At 45.0% G+C, this 19,890-nt stretch overlaps 1 protein-coding gene across 8 annotated transcripts in view; it reads left to right on the top strand.

The window, feature by feature from the left end:
- C2_2H8orf88 (chromosome 2_2 C8orf88 homolog) overlaps window positions 1-19,890 on the top strand; it is a 443,912-nt gene that overhangs the window by 111,059 nt on the left and 312,963 nt on the right. For all 8 annotated transcript variants that reach the window (XM_069218970.1, XM_069218973.1, XM_069218974.1 and 5 more), the window contains one exon: window positions 1,295-1,381. In XM_069218970.1, the coding sequence (XP_069075071.1) occupies window positions 1,297-1,381 (85 nt within the window). In that variant the 5' untranslated portion in view covers window positions 1,295-1,296. The remainder of the gene's footprint in view (window positions 1-1,294; window positions 1,382-19,890) is intronic.

Below are 19,890 nucleotides of genomic sequence, written 5' to 3'. Positions count from 1 at the left end.
TACATCTCTCTCCCGTTGGGGCAACTATCATTGTGGTCAGTGGCCCTTGAAGGCTTCAACTGCCGGGCCTAGTTGCATCCCTGGTGCCCGCCTTCCCTGTAGTTTCTTGACACACGGCAGCGTGATGGGTGTCGACATTCGCTCTGTGCCATATCAGTGTATTGTGTGATTTGTTCTTTACTTTGTTCTAGGATGTCAGGACGGGGTATCGTTGTCCTATTCTTTCCTCTGTAGTGTGGTCTGTATCGGATATTACCCAATATACCTACTTGCGTGCCAATGCAAATAACCCTAGTAGTAACCTTAAAGGCTTCCAGAGAGTATCCTTTCCATCCACAGAAATAGTGTTTTTTTCAAAATATTTCACGGTTGCTATTTGTAAACTCTCACGAACCCTAATAGTGTAGTGGCTTGGGCACAGCTATAATAAAGGTGGAGGTCCGGTGCGTTAAACTCCCGTTGCTCATATGAATGTTAATGTGTCCCATCTGATTCTAGTGCAACGAATACTTCTCTGCGGCAGAGCCCAGCCCACTGTGTGTATGTCCTAAGTAATTTGTAATAAAAGGTACATCAGACAACCAAAGCAAGACTGAAAAACTTCTAGTTAACTAATATCTGGTGATGAATAATGACTTAGCATCTGCACTGTATTTTATGTAGACGGGACTTGATTAATGTAAAAATAGGCCTTTGATTCTCAAAACTCTGGCGTGACATTTTGCCTATTGGCAGACTGAATAAGTGTTTGCTCGGAACTTATTTGCTATCTGACAAAAGCACCATTTCCAATGTCACAGTCGAGTAAGTTTCACTCTTTCTGTAATAGATGAAGACTGTCGATAACTGAACCAGCAAACAATAGATTTCCACAAAGAAGCTTTAATATAGTGTAAATCTGCCTCTTCCGAAACTTCTGTATTCGTTGTTGCAAAATTTCCCAAGCATTCATAGAGAGTTTGAAGCAGTTGTCTGAGAACTGAAACTAGAGTCAACGTCGATACCGATTTAAACCTGTAACTATTTAACATCATAAGGAGAATGAGACCAGGATCTTTTGAGTTTCAGCTAAATGGATTGAAAAGTTGTGTGATGTGATTTCATGTATGAGTGTAAATATTGTAAATGTTTTACCCTTCACAAAACTAGTTGGAATCCATGTGCGCTATCAATGTATTTTGCATTTATAGACAATTTCGGCGTTTCTCTTGGACTGTGAACATATTTGATCAAATTTGTACGGTAGAAACAATCTTTACTTATATATTTTTTATTTCCAACTGTGGAATATCAGTCATGAATAAACTAATGGAAAACAAGAAAATGATTCGCAAATCCCTACAGCCAGCAAGACCTTTGCGACGCCTTAGTCCCACTAGTTGTAAGTATCTTTTGTGAACTGAATCACAGATTTGTCTTTGCGTTGAAAAAAGAATGGAAAAGTCAGTTGAGGTCCTCCCAGAAGCATACTTGTTACAATTGCTTGAGTGGAACTTATGATGTAATCTAAAATCTTGTATGCGCACTTAAATTTGCATCCCCTCCATAATCAAATTGTCTATTAGATCTATCATGTAACTCATACTGGAAATATTCCCACTGAATTCATCTTGTATTCATCCTTCTCATTTGTTCTGCCTTCTTCTTCGACATCTGCAGACTGCATTAAGGCAGCTGATGCCTATCTTTTTGATAGTTGATATTTCTATATGGCAATACTTCCGTAGTGGTGACCAACTCTGCTGGATAATTCTTAATGATAACTACGTAATAAGCTCCGTCATACGTCATAATCCTCTGCATGTGCCACCTAATGTCATCAACCATATGGTAAAGGCCAGTAACAATCCAGTATGCGTTCATACTGGGGATTTTTCAAAGATATATAAAAAATTGAGAAAGTCACTTTCACCATCTCAAAAAATTAGGTAAAAATGTATAGTTAGATTCCAAAGATTTTGGGCCTTTGACTTTTTTAGGAAAACTTTGTGTATGCATGGGTTAATGTATCAGTGTAAGAGATTATGCTGATTTTTTAAAACATATTATTTGCCTGTTGGGAAGGATTCTTTTTTACAAAAATATATTAAAAAAAGAAATACTTTTTCGTCGGCATGAAAGAGCAGCTGTTGCTTGACCTTCCGTGATCAACAGAAAAAAAGCTTAGTGAAGTATTACTTTGTTAGGCTTTAACTTCACCCATATATTGATTACCTCAAGTACAGGATTTGATTGGGCAGAAGTTGTGTGCATCCACTGAAAAAGAGTGCTCAATGGCAGCCATTTAATACCCTTTTTTTAGAGGGAATGTGAAAAGCAGTATGGGTAAGGCAGGCTTCGATAAATGTACTCACCCACTCGCTATGGCAAGTCTGATTTTATCAGGACAAGCTTTCTTTAGGGCCTACTTGCCCGGTCTAGCAAGAGAGCAGGAGCTGCCAAAGAACATGTTCCATTCATCTAGAATGTGAATGAGCGATAAAGATGCATTTAAATCTTGTTTTTATCTTGTAGCATTTGTTTTGTGTTCAGAGTTGAATGTCACTTTATGTCTTCATACAAGTTGCTGCTTATTTTGTCCTAGAGACTGGTGTTAACTTTCTTTTCTGTGACTGCAAAGTTAGAGGATTTTAAAAAGTGAACTGTCTGACAATTGTGCTGGGCATATAAAATTATATAGCTTGAAATTAACTGTAAAAAATATTTCAAAATAGATATCAGTAATTAGGAAAGCACTTTATTATAACTCCGAAGTGAGATGAAAACAGAATTTAATAGGATCAAATCAGAATGCTTTACTCGGTGATGTGCAAATGATAATATTTGCTGAAACCTGATTTCCACACATTATTATCAGATTTATAGTTTTATTGGTAAAACTGCAAGTCAGTGGGACAGTTTGTGGCCATTTCAAAGGAAAACGTCTGTCTGTAAATGACTATGATTTACCACACTATGCTTTAGTAATATATTTATTATAAATGACAGATTTAATTATGAAAGTAAAAACATTCCTGCCCTCACCCTGATGATAGTGGTGTTAGTCAACTAAGAAGGAAGTCAGGGGTCATGTACTTTGTAAGTGGGTTATATTTTACTATACATGAAGCAAAGGTTTAGTATGTTAAATCAAACAAAAGAGTTTTTTATGTGATAATGTAGAAAAAGGCAACTCTGTGAAATAAAATATTTGCCTAGGATCACACAATTTTGGATGTGTATGGGTCACCAGCATTTTAGTTAGGCTTTGTAGATTATTCAAGTCATTAGACCTGCATGTCTAGTAAGATTTTTCAGATTTTCTAAGGCTTGGTTATGGGATGGGGTGTTATGGCTATTTTGCTGTGTGCCTCACTGCCCTGAAGGATTTTAGTTCTCTTCTCTGTAAAGCTTACATGAGCCGTTTAGAGAATGGTTTAGTTTTAGGGGCTGTAGAAACATCAGTGATTATCGTGTATAAATCATAAAATGCATGCCACAGATCGTTCTGGAGGATGCCTTCATGACCTATCCACCAACAGCACACTTTCCGCAAGGGAACTTCCTAGGTATAACCTCCAGGAAATGTGAGGATTAAGGAAATATCTCTGTGCCCCAAGGCCACTTAGATTGTATTATTACTCCTGGTATCGAGCTTGGCAGAAAATTCAGCTTTCCATCTCCCAAACCTTAGAAATGGTACTGTAGTATGTGTAACCCACAAAGCTCTTGCTAACCAATGCCACTGATTCTGATGAGAGATCTTGTAACTGCAGTTGGTTTATGTTAGAAATGGGGTTTCTGGTTGTCAGAGTATACGCCCTGTACAAGCAGGAACCACCTGTCTTGGCAGGCTAAGTCAGATACACACTTTAAATTAACCTGTATTAACCCTCTGGTAGCTTGGCACTGAGCTTACAGGCTTAACCTAGAAGCAATGTGTAAAGTATTTGTGCAACTCACACACACAGTAACACAATGAAAACACCACAAAAAGATTCCAGACAGGTTTAGAGAAATAGAGCATATTTATCTGAGTAGAAGACCAAAATGACAAAAATCCAATCAGTAGAAGTCGACATAATTTTTTTAAAAGATTAAGCTCAAAATAGTGCTTAGAAGTTACTACTAGTTAAAAAATTACTTGAGATCACGAGGGACCAGTGCAAATCCAAAGTGCAATAAAGGGTAGGCCGGCTACAGAATCCAGACAGGTCCTGCTGACAAATTACCTTGGATGGAGTAAGAGTCGATGTCCGCGAGGAACTGAGGAGGTGCCACGTCGTCGTTGCTCCAGTATATGGAAGCGAGCGTCGGCACAACCCGCGCAGCTGATTAATCCTTTGGTAGCGAACCCCTGTAATGCTATCTGTATTTAACTACTGACTCCATCTTGACCACTGACTCTATTTTGTGCTTCGCTTCAGATGCTGTGAAATCCATGGTGCAGGTATTTTTCCACAAAGCTTGTTTTCTACACTGCACGTGTTTTCGCTTCTTCTCACCATCACCAGGTTGCACCGTGCAGGAAAATAACATGGGGGATATCGATGGTGGACCTAAGAGACTATTTGCCTGGGAATGATTTCAATGTTTTCATTACGGAAAAGTGCTGCTCCTCTGCCTCTGGAATGCGCATCGGGCAGGGCCCGTTCCTTTGCATGTTTTCGACGCAGACCAAGTATAGCCAGCACTTGAATTTCATAACTTACGCGAAGGGGGATGAGGTTGCCAGAACCTTCCTCTCTGGGTTGGTTTAAGGTATATACGGTGGGGATGCTTGGCTCTGATGCAGAAGGAAGTAATTTTGGGGGTGGACGGACTGGCCAGCACAAAATCCCATCAGGAAGGTTTCTCCTGTCTCACCTGTCCAGGGTTCCACATCTTGACTTTGGCATCAGGATGATGTTGGTGGATTCTATCCCCATGGTGATGCATTTTTATTCTTAATTATCTAGCTTTGCTGTACGTATTCATTGTTGATGCATTGTGCTTTTTATGCCTGACATTGTTTAACTGCTTTGAGTACTTTAGCATTTACATGTGTTTTACTGCATTCAAGGTAAATGCTCACGTTCATATTTTCATGTGCTTTATTTTGATATCTGGGAGGTATCTTAATAAATTAATTACTCAAACTAGGAGTGCTGCTTTCCGTGGCATCATTTTCCTCTTAGTTTGAAGCAAAGCAGAACAACCCCTTTACGATGCACGTGCTGCGTCGATGTTCAGTTGTGCTGTCAGTGTGCTTCAAGTCGCACAGTCAGTCGAGGTGCCACTGCTTCAGCATTGGAGGGCTATTTGTCTGCTTCTTTTGGCACAAAGCCCCTGGTGTGTCAATTTGGAAACAGCTGAAGGAACCCACTTCTGAGGCCCAGTATTGGAGGGCGCACCTCAGGCTTGAGTAGGACTCCCAGATGGCAGAGTCCAGCAGCACCTGGAGAAGGGCAGACAGTCATTGATGTCCCTGAGACTGCAGAAGACCAAGCGGCAAGCTAGCCAGCCCTTGGAGCCACTCTGGGTTCAAATGAGATGTGTCCAGTCCGTGTCCTTGGCAGGGTAGAGATCAGCATGGAAGCTCAGCAAAAGCAGAGAAGCAGTTTCTTAGAACAGTCAATTGAGGCAGAGTGTCAATCCTTACAGCACAGCAGTCTTTACTCCAGCAGAGTTCTTCCCAAGTCCAGTAATTTTTTGACTTTTTGGGGTCAGAGATCCAGTACTTACACCCAAAAGTGCCTTTGATGTAGGGGATGACTTCAAAGAAACACTTTGAGAGGCACAAGTATCCCTTTCAACCCAGTCATGTCTGCAAGTCTGTCTGCGAGGGGTAATCAGTCCTTTGTGTGGTGTCAGACCACTACCCTTTGAAGTGTGTGAGCCCCTCTCATCCTTTCCTACCCCTGTCCACCAGGTGTCCCAGGTACACCAACGACCTCTGCCATATCTGGCACTTACTGGCCTTGATAGCCAGTCCTGCCTGTTGCAGGTCCTGACGCACTTCCTGGCAGTAAAAAAGGTGGTTCTCCCAGCTGCTACTGAACACAGATATGTCATCCAGACAGGCAGCTGAGAAGGCCTCCAGCCCAGCAAGGACCTAGTTCTACAACCTCTGGAAGATAGCAGGGGTGTTCTTTTAATCCAAAGGGCATCACCATAAACTGATAATGGCCCTCAGGAGTCGAAAAGACTGACCTTTACTTGGCTCCTCCTGTTAGAGTGACCTGTCAGTTCTCTGATGTAGGATCAAAGGTACCTAAGTACTGTCAATGAGCTGATCTGCCTGGGGTATGGGGTGAGCATCAGTCTTTGTCACAAAGTTTAGCCCTTTATAATCCGTACAGGCCCTCCGTTCAGGTGTGGTGCCCAGTGGGGCAGCTTTTGGTACCAGACCCAGAGGACTGGACCAGGGGCTTACTGGAGGGTTCCATCACCCCCAACTCCAGCATCTTAAAGACTTCTCTCTTGATGCTGGCCTTCACCTTTTCTGACAAGCTGCAATATTCATTCTTGAAAGAGAGGCTGTCCCCTGTGTCCACACCATGGGTACACATGTGGGTAAACCCAGGAGTAAAGGAGAAGAGTACTACTCAAACACTTGGTGACAGTCACTCTGCTGTTCAGGAGTTAAGACCTCTGAAACTGTGGTTTGAGGCGATTGATGTGAAGCACCCTATAGGGTTATCTGGGGGTCTTGAGGTCCACCACATAAGTGGCCTTCCCCTTCTTCTCTTTTACCTCAGCTCAGCCTATCAGTTCTTAAGGGCACTGGACTCCATGGGTTCCATGACCAATACTTTTATGCCCAGGCTGTAACTCCACAGTGGTAGAACTTTGGTCATAGCAATCCTTCATCACAGCCTGACTGGCTTCTTAGTTGTCAGAAACTTGCTTCCACAACTTAGCCATGTGGCTTCAGAAGACTAGCATTTAGTTCACAACCCCCTGGGGAACTTTCCTGGGAGCTTGCTCCCACCCCTTCTTCACCAAACTGAGAGGTCCTCTAACAGTGAACCTGAATAGAAGCTTAAAGGGGCTAATTCCCACTCCCTTCTGTGGTGCCTCCCTATAGGAAAACAACAGGCAGGGCAAGAGGATATCACCCTTTTTCCTAAGGCCCTCAGGAATATTTTTGAGCATGCCTTTTAGGGTATTGTTGAATCTCTCAACAAGCCTATTGGTTTGGGGGTGAGCAGGGGTGGAGAACTTGTAAATTCCACATGGACTGCATATATGCATTCATGAATGTTGTGCCCCTGTCTGACACCACTACCTTGGGGGAATCTACCTGAGTAAAAATCCCCATCAGGGCCTTGGCTACCGCAGGTGCAGTGGTGGTCCTCGGAGGTGTGATCTCTGGGTACTGAGTGGCATGAGCCAACAGGATACAGCTGTTGCCTGAAGCAGTCTGCGGATCCATTGGCCCAATAATGTTGATGCCACCCTCTCAGCGTGGGTGATAATGATGGTTAAGGGATTAAGGGGGCTTTCAGCCTCTGCCCAGTCTTCCTACTGGCCTGGCAGGTCACACAGGTTCTACAGAACGCATCTGAGGAAGTCCTGATCCTAGGCCAATAAAAGTGGGGGACATGCCATGCAAAGGTCTTGTCCTGACCCACGTATCCTGCTAGGGAAATTTCGTGAGGCAGCTCCAGTAGGAAGGCCCTGTAGCATTGAGGGAACCACTAGAGCCTTTGTTGGCCAGTGCACAGGAACATTAGGCTCACTGTAAAGAAGGTTGTCCTCCCAGTAAAATGTGATAGCTCCTAGAGACATGACCTGCTGCTTGGGATTCGGCCTGTTTCCTCCTGCCCTCAATGGTTTGGCACTACAGAACTTCTCCGTGGGGAGTCCTTCTTCTCCATGCCAATCAGCAAGTGAAGGTAGGTCACCAAGGGAAGCAGTGGCCTCCTCAGTACACTCTGGGACCACCACCGCAGGTGCCCCATCTATCTCACAGGGTGTACACTCAGGGGGCTGAATTCTCGCGCTCCCTGCCTTTCCCCTTTTTAGAAGCTGTTTGGGCCATTATTCCAGAGCACAGTACTCACACAGATGAAAGAAAATACTCAGTGTTACAAAAATAAAAGCACTTTATTTTGGTGACACAAATGCCATAAATACCTTACAGACTATACTCCCTTAGGAGGTAAGTAATATACACAGTATATACACTAGAATGCAGAAATAGCTGTAAAACAGTGCAAATAGTGAAAATCACAATAGTTAGAAATGGGCCTGGGGGAACACACGCTATATACTAAAATAGTGGAGTGCGAAAGTCGGTTTCCCACCTACGAAAGTGTAGTTTGTAGAGGGGTGCCGGGAGTATTAGAAAACACCAAAGGTAAGTAATAAAACCAAACCCAGAGCTAAGGAAAGCAGGAGAAAATCACAGCAACTTTCCTAGAAAACCCAAGAACATGTGATAGATGATTTTGCAAGAACCAGAAGAGATTGCAAGACACCAGCAATGGATTCCTGGACCTGAAGACCTTTGGAAGAAGGGGACCAAGTCCAAGAAGCACTGAAGAGTCTAGGGAGAACAGGAGCCTCTGCTAACCCGGATGAAGGTGCAAAAGAAGAACCACCATTGAAGAACAGCAGTCAGTACTGCACCCAAGAAGACGGATGGGGGTTCCTGGTTGGTGCAGATGATGTCCCACGCCGGATGGATGATTTCCGTCTGGTTTGCGTCGCTGGATTCCGCCAACAAGCCTTGGCACACGCAAAGCTCGCGGTCAGCGGGAAATGGCGCTGCCTGGGATCATGAGGGACCTGGTAGGCTCTACCCAGGAGGGGGATACAGAGGGGGCTCTCAGCAACTCAGAGAGCATTCAGAAGACCAGGCAGCATGCACAGGAGTCCCCATAGCACGGGGACAAAGAAGGTGCAAAAGGAGGCCCACGCAGCACTACACAAAGGGATCCCACGCCGCCGGAGAACCACACAGGAGGCTGTGCGTTGCAGGAAGAAATGCTGGGGGGCCGGAGCTTCACTGTGCATGAAAAACTTTGTGGAAAGATACCAACAAGCCTTGGCAACGGCAAAACACGCAGTGCATGAGGGTACTGTCTTGCGTGGGGAGGCAAGCTCTTAGCTCCACCAAAGTTGGACATCTGGACTTCAGGACCGTCGGGACCACTTCATTCAACCACCCGTGTTGCTGGATCCATGCACTTCTTCAGGAGAGGGGACCCAAACCACCGGTCGTCGCTGCAGAAGGGTGCCTGCTGAAGAAGGGAAGTGACTCCTTCACTTCAAGGGAGATTCCTTCAAGGAGCACCCAGAGTGCATGGAATCATACAAACAATGCTTGCAAAAGCCTCAGGGTATGATTCCAACATGTTTGATACCAAACATGGCCATATTCGGAGTTAGCATTGTGAAGCTGTACATAGGTAGTGACCTATGTATAGCGCATGCGTTAAATGGTGTCCCCCACACTCATGAAGGCCGAGAAAATGGTCCCGGACAATGTGGGGGCACCTCTGCTAGTGCAGAGGTGCCCTCACACACAGGTACTCTGCACCCAGACTTCACTGTTGGCAGGCCTGGTATATGGGTGACTTACAAGTGACCTGGTACAGTGTAAATGGCTGTGAAAGGGTGCATGCACCATTTCAAACAGGCTGCATTGACAGTCCGTAGAAGCCTTTGCATGGACTCCCTATGGGTGGCAAAAGAAGTGCTGCAGCCCATAGGGGTCCCCTGGAACCACAATGCCCTGGGTGCCTTGGTACCATCTACTAGAGACTTATAAGGGGTGACCAGTATGTCAATTTGGGGTGAAATACTGGGTTACCAGTTTGCAGTGACACAATTTAGAGGGGAGAGAGCATAAGCACTGGGGTCCTGGTTAGCAGGATTCCAGTGACAGTCAAACACACTGACAACAGGCAGTAATTGGGTGTAACATGCCAAAAAGAGGGTACTTTCCTACACTCCTGGATCGTAGGAACCATCTCACTGCCACCAAAGGGGTCTCTAGGGTACCACACCAACACCCTTCCCCCCCATTAACTGGGACAGACTCCTTCCCCAGCACTATGCTAGTCACTACTGGGTTCTTACCTCCAGTGGGAAGTTGTGCTTTTTTTTGGACACTTGGTCCCCCCCTATAATGTCCATACTCACTACACTCATAGCACTTGGGAATTTTGGGCTGATGACTTTTGTTGGGGTAGCACTGCTTCTGGTGGCCAGATTGGGAGTGTTAACCAGACCCCTTTCCCCCATGATTTGTTTTTGGAGCCTTTAAAGAGCTCCTTCTTTTTATCTTCCAGACTTTCTTCTGTTGGGAACTATGATCGCCCATTTGAAAGACCCCCCTGATACCTTCTTGGGCACTCTAGTGCTGACCCAGATGTCCACCTCCTCAGGAAGCTTTGTGGAATCAGCTTGCTAGCCATCAGGTGTTGGCACAGATTTGGAAAACAATTATTAAGAATCTTCTCCTTCAACAATAAGTTGTACAACCCTTCAAAATCATCAACGTTACTGCCCTCACCCAGCCTTCAGTGCCTTACCAGCATAATCGAATAAATCCACCCATGTTTGTGTGAAAAGTTTGTGACTAGCTCTGAACCGTTGCCTATACTTCTCAGGTGTCAATCCAAACTGACTAAAATGGTCTTCATGGCAGTGTAGTTGGTCTGGTACTCCCCCTCTAGTGTAAGGAGTGTATCCCTCCCCATTGTGGGCATGTACCACCAAAGACCACCCCTCCAGAGCTCCTCTGGGACCCTGTTCACTTTCAAAGCCACTTCATAGGCTGCCAACCATGTATCTTTGCCATCCCCCACATTGTAACTGGACACCATATATTTTGTGCTATGGAATCTGGACTCATGTGCAGACACTGCAGGTATTCTGCCACATTATTGCTGCTGCTGGACCCCACTTGGAGGGCTCTAATATCCAGCTCTCTGAGGCTTAACTCATGGGCCATCTTCCTTTAGTCCAATGCTAGCCTCTTCTCCCCAGGAGCTTGTTCCTTCTCATTCTTGCCAAGGGAAAGAGTCTGTTAAATGTCCTTCTCCATCCTGGCAAGCTCTAGCCTCAGTTTCCTCTCCTCTCTTATTTCTGCCAGCTCCTCTGAAGACAATTTTCTGCCTTCTCTAGAGTGGGCTACCGGTACCGAGAGAAAGATACTGGAGAAATGAACAGGGTTTGTGAGGCCCTGATAGGTACAAGAATGTTGTTTCAGATCCTGGGTGCATTAATAGAGAAGGTCTGTGTCTGCTGTCTATTTTTATTCTCTTTTGCACATTATTGCCTCTGGTCTGATGATACCAGGCTGTCCTTGTTTCCTTGGCGTGTGGTCCTTGAGAGTGAGGTTGGTGTCCAGGGTGAATCCAAGTAACTTGATGTTGCATGACAATTGGGGTCTGAACTGGTTCTGGTTCATGCCGCTGACTCTGATTTGGACTAGTTATTGCTTGGTTTGTTTTTGGCAAATAACAGCCCCTTGTGGGTCTGAGCTTCAGATAGGTGCTGAATGTCCAGTTCAGAATTAGGGGCAGACATTGCTTGTGGTGTAAAAGGCCTGGAGCAGAGGACACTTTCAAGTAATATGACCTTTTCCCAGCAGTGACCTGTGGGTGCTAAGACTGTATCATTGACCTCTCCATGCGGTGTATCCCCGTAGGACCCCTGGAATGGTAGCTTCCTCGAGCAGCATGTCATTGATATAGGAGTCAGCGCTGTGAGCTTTCTTCCAGCAGTGCCCTGTCAGTACTGTCACCATAGCACTGTGAGTCCCCTGCCCAGCCCACAGTGCTGTGGAACCACAGTAGCTCTAACTTCCTTCCATAAGTGACAGTGCTGTAGGAAAGAAGGAGTGTTAGCTTCCTGTTCACTATAGATGGACAAGCAGGATCAAACTGGAAACTGACTCCAGTTGAATGTCTACATTGCCTCATGAAACTAGTGAAACTAAATAGAGCTGGACCCAGTAATCCCGCCAGTGCCTCTGTTCCTCCCTAATGTAGTTCTCAAAAGACAAAAAACCCTGAATACAGGACAACTGAATGGAAACTGGAATTTGAATGAAGAATGTGTATTGAACACTTTGTCCAGTGGAAGAGCTATAATCTGACCACTGCCTCTCAGGGATCTCCTGAAAATGCTATTAATAGGGCAGAGAAATCCCAGGCAAATCGCTTTACTTCACACACTCATTTTCCTTGGCAAGCTAATTTGAAAGTGCCATGAAGTAAGTTTGTTCAGGGTGTATGCTACACAAACTCTTCTTTGTTTCAACTGAAATATGTTTCACATGCATTAGTAGTGCTGGTCATATATAAAGTGGTCATGATAAGCTGACATTTCATGACCACTGACAGCAAAGTCATTAGGGCAAGTTTGCACTATAATAAAAAATAAAATACCCCAGCTTCAGTGCTTTTCAGGAGCAGTAAGCGCTATCTAAATACATTTTACAGTTACTGTTCTTTCTTCGTAGGGCTTTGTCAGAGCATGAGCAGTGTCCTTATAAAGAGATTGACATTAGAATTGGTTTCTTTTGTAGCACTTGAGCCATGTACTAACACATAGCAAAGCCACCATAAAAAGCTATGCAAAGTGGAGAAGTGGAGATATATCACTAGCAGTCAAGGTCGCGAGGAACGAGGCAAATCCAAATCTTAGGTGGACAGCGATGGAGGTTAGGCCGGCTACAGTATCCAGACAGGTCCCACTGGCAAAGTACCTTGGATGGAGCAAGAGTTGAAGACTCGATGCAAAGAGTTGACAAGGTGAAAGACAGAGATCAACATGCAGCAGGGCAGCTCAGCAAAGCAGAGAAGCAGTTCCTTACACATTCAGTCTAGGCAGAGGAGCAATCCTTGCAGAACAGCACTCTTTACTCCAGCAGAGATCTTCCCACGTCCAGTAGTGATCTGAATTTTAGGGTCTCAGAGACCCAGTTCTTATACCCAAAAGTGCCTTTGATGTAGGGTGTGACTTCAAAGGAAATCTCCAAAGTAAACAAGGATCCCTTTCAACCCAACCCTCTCTTCCAGGCAATCTATGGGGGGTAATTAGTCCTTTGTGTGGGGTCAGGCCACTACCTTTTGAAGTGCAAGTGTGAGTTCCTCACGTCCTTCCTGCCCAGGAAGACCCATCAGTATGCAGATCAATACAGATGCAGGTGAGTGTCCTGTGTTGTGACTGTCTGGAGGGAATGCACAAGTGTAGCTGTCACCCAGCTCAGTTAGGCATGTGTTGGAGACAGGTTGTCGGGCACACAATGTGGTGAGAGCAGAAAAATGCCCACTTTCTAAAAGTGGCATTTCTAAATTAGTTATGTTAAATCCAACCTTACCAGTAAAAGGATTTATCATTATCATTATTCCAATGGTAGGAAATGTGACGTAGCTACTCCTTTCTGATCAGTAATTACACCTTAAACATATATTAAGGAATTCCCAATACTGGCCTGTGTGCAGCTGCGCACACAGGTTCTGTAATGGCAAGCCTGAGACATGTTTAAGGGCTACTGAAGTGGGTGGCACTATCAGTGCTGCAGGCCCAGTAGTAGCGTTTAATTTAAAGGCCCTGGGTAAAGGGTATACCCCTTTACAACAGACATACAAGTGGATTAGATATGCTTGTTGTATATACACAATTGTTAGCAACTTAGAAGGATGATGGACGGAGTGCTGAACAATGCAGACACTCACCCCCAGTCACATATCTGGGTTTAATCCATTGTTCTTTTGCTCACCATGCCACCCCAGTTTGGACCCAGCCATATGCAAATCAGTCTTGACCCTGTTCCTCATCGGAACAGTCCAGCCCAAACTGCCAAGCCAGGTCCGCCACGGACCCGAAACAAGCATCCTGGGACCGGTTTCAGGGTATCACCCTTCATCAGCTAGGCTAGCTTGAGTCCAGTGGCACAGTGAGCATGGCACCCACGTCTTATAAATGTGTTTTTCCGCTGCAGCGGCTAAGTCCTTCCCCCTTGTTTATTCGAGAAAGGGCAGAGCATGTTGAGACCGTCAATGCGGAGCAATGTCTCTTTTTCCAATAATGAATCCCACTCCGCCAGCAGCTGGGTGCTGCGGCTCCCCCAAAGTGTCCAGCAGCCCCAGAAGATACAGTGTCGGATCCAGTGGAACTGGCTTGTGTATGGAATGAGAAAAGGTAGCGCAAATGTGTGACCATTTTATTTGGGTGGTCGGGTGGTCCTAGACCATATGGAAGCAGGAGCCCCCAACTCTGCGGGGTACATTACCCACACGCCTTGCAACCACAAGGGACTGTAGTACACGTGGTGGAGGTATTCCAGTTGGATGAGGCAGAGCCTCATCAATATCACAAGGAATCTATGGGCCATTTTTGCCTTAACCCAGCTATTGTCATCTAAAGGGCCCTGGTCTCTCTCCCAATGTTCCCTATAGTGGATTTTAGGGTCTGGAGTATTAGTCACCAATAAGCGATAAAGACATGATACACCCTCCTCGACAATGTGTGAACCCAGCGGGTGTGCTTTCAGGAGACTGAATTGGGTAAGGGACACTAAGGGGTCTAGGGAGGCCTCAAGGGCATGTAATAACTACAGAAAGCAGCAAAGTTGTGACATACATTCTGAAGCTCGTGATGCTGTGCCCTTCCATACGTCCCCCCAGATTGTGATGCCAATATAATCCCATGCCCTGAGCCCTCTAGTGCCGCAGAGTTGGAAAGTCAGGTCCCAACCCAAAGCTGTGTCATTACTGTCGGGCCCCATGTCATGTAATCCACCTCAGAGATTGGTGCCGGAAAAGCATTTGAGTGTGTGGCCGGGGAAATGGTAGTGGGAACAATATGACTAAAGAGTCAATTGAGGCTACTGTAATGTTCTAATTCAACAAGTTTGACTGCGATGGCGGGGTCCCAGCGATCAGCAAAGAACCAGTTGATGATAGGGAGAAGGTGGCTGACCCAGTAATAGAAGTGAAGGTCGGAGAATCCCAATCTGCCCTCTTTAGGTGTATAAAGAGATGAGTGGCTGGCCCCCAGCCCAACTTTAGATTGTAGCATATGGAAGAAAGAGGGGGCATGAAGATAGTTCTGCAGGGTGTAGAGGAATCTCAGTAACAAGATAATTTTGAATAGTACGCTTCATGCTGGCCACATTAAGAGAGAAATTTTCCCAGCAGGCCATGTCCCTTCTGGTTGTATCAACGACAGGCGTGATGGTAAAGCTCATGCCTGCTGTTGTGAGAAGGCGATCCTTTTCCCCAGGAAGCGGAAGTGTTCTGTGGACAATTGAAACGGGTTATGTCCCACATGTCGGTGTGGGGACCCTGGAAGGGGACTATTGGGGATTAGGACCAACATGTGATCTTTAGTGAGGATGTGGGGTATGTGAATTCAAGTATTGGCTGGGGATTTTAATTGAGGAGCTTCAGAAAACTAGGACTTGTTAGAATTAGAATTCCATCACTGCAGTGCACTAAAATTGCCTCTGCATCAGTCACTCACCTTGATCTCCACCCTCTCTTTTCCTTCCTCTCTCTCAGCCGCCTTACCTTCCTGTTTCTTCCATCAAAATCCCAACTTGGATCTACTACAGCTCCAAATTCATTCCAATTGGTTGATGTCAAACACTCCTTATCATACAGAGGTCTCCCAAGACCCAGTTCTGTCTCTCTAGGAAACATTAAATTAATAGCCTGTTCTACCCACTTGAGGACAACACCAACATCTTCACTCCTTGCACCTTCAGGCAAATATCACAGCCTGTTTAACCACCATTTGGAAGGCAACCCTACTCTCCTGCAGCTATCTTACAATAAAAGAATCAACTTCTAACTAACAAATCATAGCCAAAATCTTCCTGTGACTATTTACCCAACCCCAGATTTCATATTTCCTTATCTTTGAGTCGTGGAACTCTACTCAACAGCAGAAAGCAACTATCCTCATTCACCTCTGCATCTATAGCAGTTGGCTTTTCTCTCAGCATCTCCTGAATCTGATTACACATCTCATTCTATACCGCTGATACTCTGGTCCTCAGCCAACAGGCATCTAGCATAATTACCCATACAAGAAAACACAACAGTGTCACTTCCCATTTAAAATGTAAAACTCCCTAAAATGGCTTACACAGTACCTTAAGAAAAACTTTTACAACTACTTCACAAAATATCTGATATTCAGCTAGCTGTGCAGCAGAAGTTGTTTTCACTTTTAAACCTTAAAAAATATCTTCTGTTTGTTTGAGAACTTACAACAGATATTAGATTAAAAGGAAAGGGTTATTTGTGAGATACATAGCTCAGGGCCACTTTTGTAGTACTCTGCCCTCAGATCTGGATAAAGGAAATTGAAAAATATTGATGATTAAATCTTGTAGTTAAAGTAAGCATGCAAGTGTAATGGAAATTAATAGTTACACTTCCAGGCAGTAATAAGACAGGTGACATATTTGGAAACATTTGTGAAAATGATTTGAAAGCAGTAAATGAGACTTGAGCACAACACCTTCAGAATCTTATGAACAAGAAACAAGATGTTCCAAGTAAATTGAGACATAACCGTGACGTGAGAACAGTAGTGCCCTTAGGGCTGGGAACAGAAATCAGTATGACAGAGTTGAGGGGCATCTGTCAGACATCAATAATTATATGCCATTAACTGGAAATCCAACAGATATATATATACACAAAGGAATCTTCGAATGTTGCTAAGAAATGTGGTAATTTGGATTTGGATGGCTTTTATAACCAACAGCAACATAACATGCTCTAAAAAGTGTATACAAATTTACCACTCCCAACTTGCAGACCAATTACTTCCAGTCTAAATGGTTTGATGAAAACCAAAATGTGTGTATGTGGACGTTTCTACATCCAGATGTTGAAAAAATGTCCTCAGTTGAGGGAGTTGCTTTCAATGTATTTATTAACTAAGCAGCAGAATGGTGAAATTCCACTTCAAGCTGTGTTAGGCATTCTTGATGTTCACTTCACCATAGACTTACATCTCGCACAGTGAGTGGTTATGACTGGAGTATACTGGGGGGCCCGCAGTGACTCTGCCAGTGTGGCTTCTTTTGCCCTTTATCATTATAATATGTCACAATTATTTTCAGCTTTATCTTCTTTCCTGCGGTTCAAGGGCACAATAATGAGATCATCTGTAGCCCCTTTTAAAAAAAAAATGTGTACATGAACTATTTGGAAAAAGCATGCTTTTCCTCTGATCTATCATTGTACATTCCTTATTTTTAGGGTCAAGCGCTCTGGTCCTTGTTGTAATCTCTCTGTGGGCTTTTAACCATGCCCACCACACGCCCATCAGTTTTGTTGGTTCGTGGGCTTGCCTTTTAAAAATCACTTGATTTCATTTGTGAAAGGCATGCCTACGTCATGCCTTTTCCCGTGTTTAACCCTCCTTGAGAGCACTGGTAAACGACTGAAAACATACAAGAGTCCATGTTTTCTGCATGGCTTTTGGCAATCTTTTTCTTTTTATTTCCTACGCAGCGCGATCTCTCTGGGCAGTAGTCGAGTGCTTTGCACGACCTCGACCCTGTTACAAGAATAATTGCATAGTTGCTAATAGGTTTGACTGCGAGTGAACATCTGTTTCCTTTTGTGTGCTCCTTCATACTCATGGCGTGGCGCTTTAAATCTGATAGTTTTATCTCTAGCATCCACATTCTGTTTGTTGCTTGCCTGTCCCTTCCAATACCTTACTCCTGTCCCTTCATGCATGCCCTTTACCTCACTGTTAGCTGCTTGTAGACCTGCTCTTTGGCTGGAATTAAATATTTAGAAGTGTAAAACTAACTGCCCACTGTCTCCCGAGGGGATTTATTGGGCCTCATTCTGAGGTAGCAGGCACAATGCAGAGTGCTTACTTTGAATTTATTTTTATGTGGAATGTATGTGTGTGTCCTACAGTTATCTTTAGCGGGCTCAGTAACTGTCATCTGTGGAGCCAGAGATTGCACTTCAAACTCCTCAGCAAATGCATTCACTCAGCTTCTCATGGTGCTGCACTGATGACTGCCACCAACCACGTCTTTATGGACTCCACATTGGTATTTTTTCCATTTGAGCAATGATTGTGCGCATCATCCACCGTCCTTAAAGAACCACCTACCATTTTTCCAGTTCATAAGAATTAACTGAATTAAGTGAAATTACTATATAAAAAAAAAGAAATTGTATTGATCAGCTTTGTCCCAGTGACGTATAAAGACAGTAAATAAGGAGGATCTGATTGTCACACAAGTGAATTCAAAATCAAACAAAAATCTATATTGAAAGTACCATTTCATGTGTCTGCAGTTTCAGCGCAGTCTTTGGGTATTATTAAAAAGATATATGTATTAATGAGGTGGGAACTGAAAAAACACAGTGACTAACTAAGGCCCTGAGTTATACTTTTTGGTGCAAAACTGCACCAACTCAGTTTTGCACCCATACGTTTAGCACCAGCCGGGCACCATATTTATGGAATGGTGCAAGCCGGTTCAAAGGGTAGGCTAGCGGCAAAACAAATGACATTATTCTAATGGATACAACTACCTGTGGATTCTTCACCTTATGAATTCGTCCTTGCGTTAGCAAACGATGGAAAGTCTTCCTCCTAGCTGTCCACGTCGACGAGGATGTCATAATGGCACAGCACCACGTGACTCCGTCTGACGTCAACGTGCCAATAATAGGTCCTCGTCGGTGTACTGATGTCAGTTTTCCTTTTTTACGTGCCTTCGACGCCAAAGTTTTTTCTTCCTGGCTCGTTGATAACTGTAGCGCTTTTTGGTGGTTACAATGTCGCCTCCAAAAAAGTCCGGTTTCAAGCCGTGTAGAGAATGCGGGGGTTGCATGTCAGTGACCGACTCCCATTCGGATTGTATTTGGTGTCTAAGTTCGGAGCATGATGTGGAAGGATGCTCTTCGTGCCAGAGCATGAATCCAAAAGCTCTGAAAGAGCGTGAGGCAAAGCTTTTCCTAGCAAAAGCGAAGAAGAAGGGCCATAAAAAGGATTCCTCCCATGCTTCACCCAAGAAGCATAAGAAGTGGCATCATCATGACTCTCGGCGCCGCCATGACTCTCGGTGCCGTTCGGAGCGGAGCCGGTCGAGGTCAAGATCGCGGTCTTCTCGACGCTAGAAGACATGGGATATGAGCCTTACTGTCACGCCTCAGCCTGAGAGTCCGGAGTTGTCGCCGGCGCCACCTGTCTTTGAGGTAGTTTATCGTAGCCCTCAATTTACGCCGGCGTCGAGGGAGCCTGATGTACAGCAGACCTCTGCTCAACAATACCCGGCTTTCCCGGCTCCAGGGACGGATCCGGCTGCATCTTTTAATGCAATGTATGCCGTGTTCCAATCCATGGCCCCTGCTGGTGCACCGGCAGGTCCCACAGGGCCATTGGTGTTTAATTTGGGCTCTCCAGCGCCGTACAAGGCAGCTCCATTCATGCCCTTTTGCCCTTCGGAGTCTGGCGGTTTGGCGCTGAGGGTATCCCCTGGCGGGAGTTCACCACTTGTGACGGTGGATCCTCCATCACGTCAACCGATTCCATCACCGCGCCATCCGACGTTGTTGATGTCCCCACCCAGACTGGCTCCATCGCCTTCCTGCCAACCAACTCCGAGAAGGTCATCGTTTGACTCCGTGTCGGCGTCGGGTGAGTCTAGGAGTCATCCATCTCTTCCTGGGCCCGTTCGAGGTTCGAAGTCATCGGTGCCGATGGACTCTTGATCGACGTGGGCCCTAGAGACACATCTTCGTTCTCGTAGGAAGGCATTAAGACTTTTGGAGGAAGAGGAATATAGACAGCTGGAGGAAGGAGAGATTGAGCCTTCAGATGAGTTCCAGGGTCTAGCCACTGCAAGTGATCTGGATACTTTGCCGGAGTGGGACATTGCGTCTCCGGGGGAGTTTACAGAAGAGGCCGCTT

This window comes from Pleurodeles waltl, chromosome 2_2 (genome assembly GCF_031143425.1).
Source record: "Pleurodeles waltl isolate 20211129_DDA chromosome 2_2, aPleWal1.hap1.20221129, whole genome shotgun sequence".
In the NCBI taxonomy this organism is placed as follows: Eukaryota; Metazoa; Chordata; class Amphibia; order Caudata; family Salamandridae; genus Pleurodeles; species Pleurodeles waltl.
The sequence above is the reverse complement of the archived record's forward strand: the minus strand, read 5'-3'. Positions and strand labels throughout refer to the sequence as shown.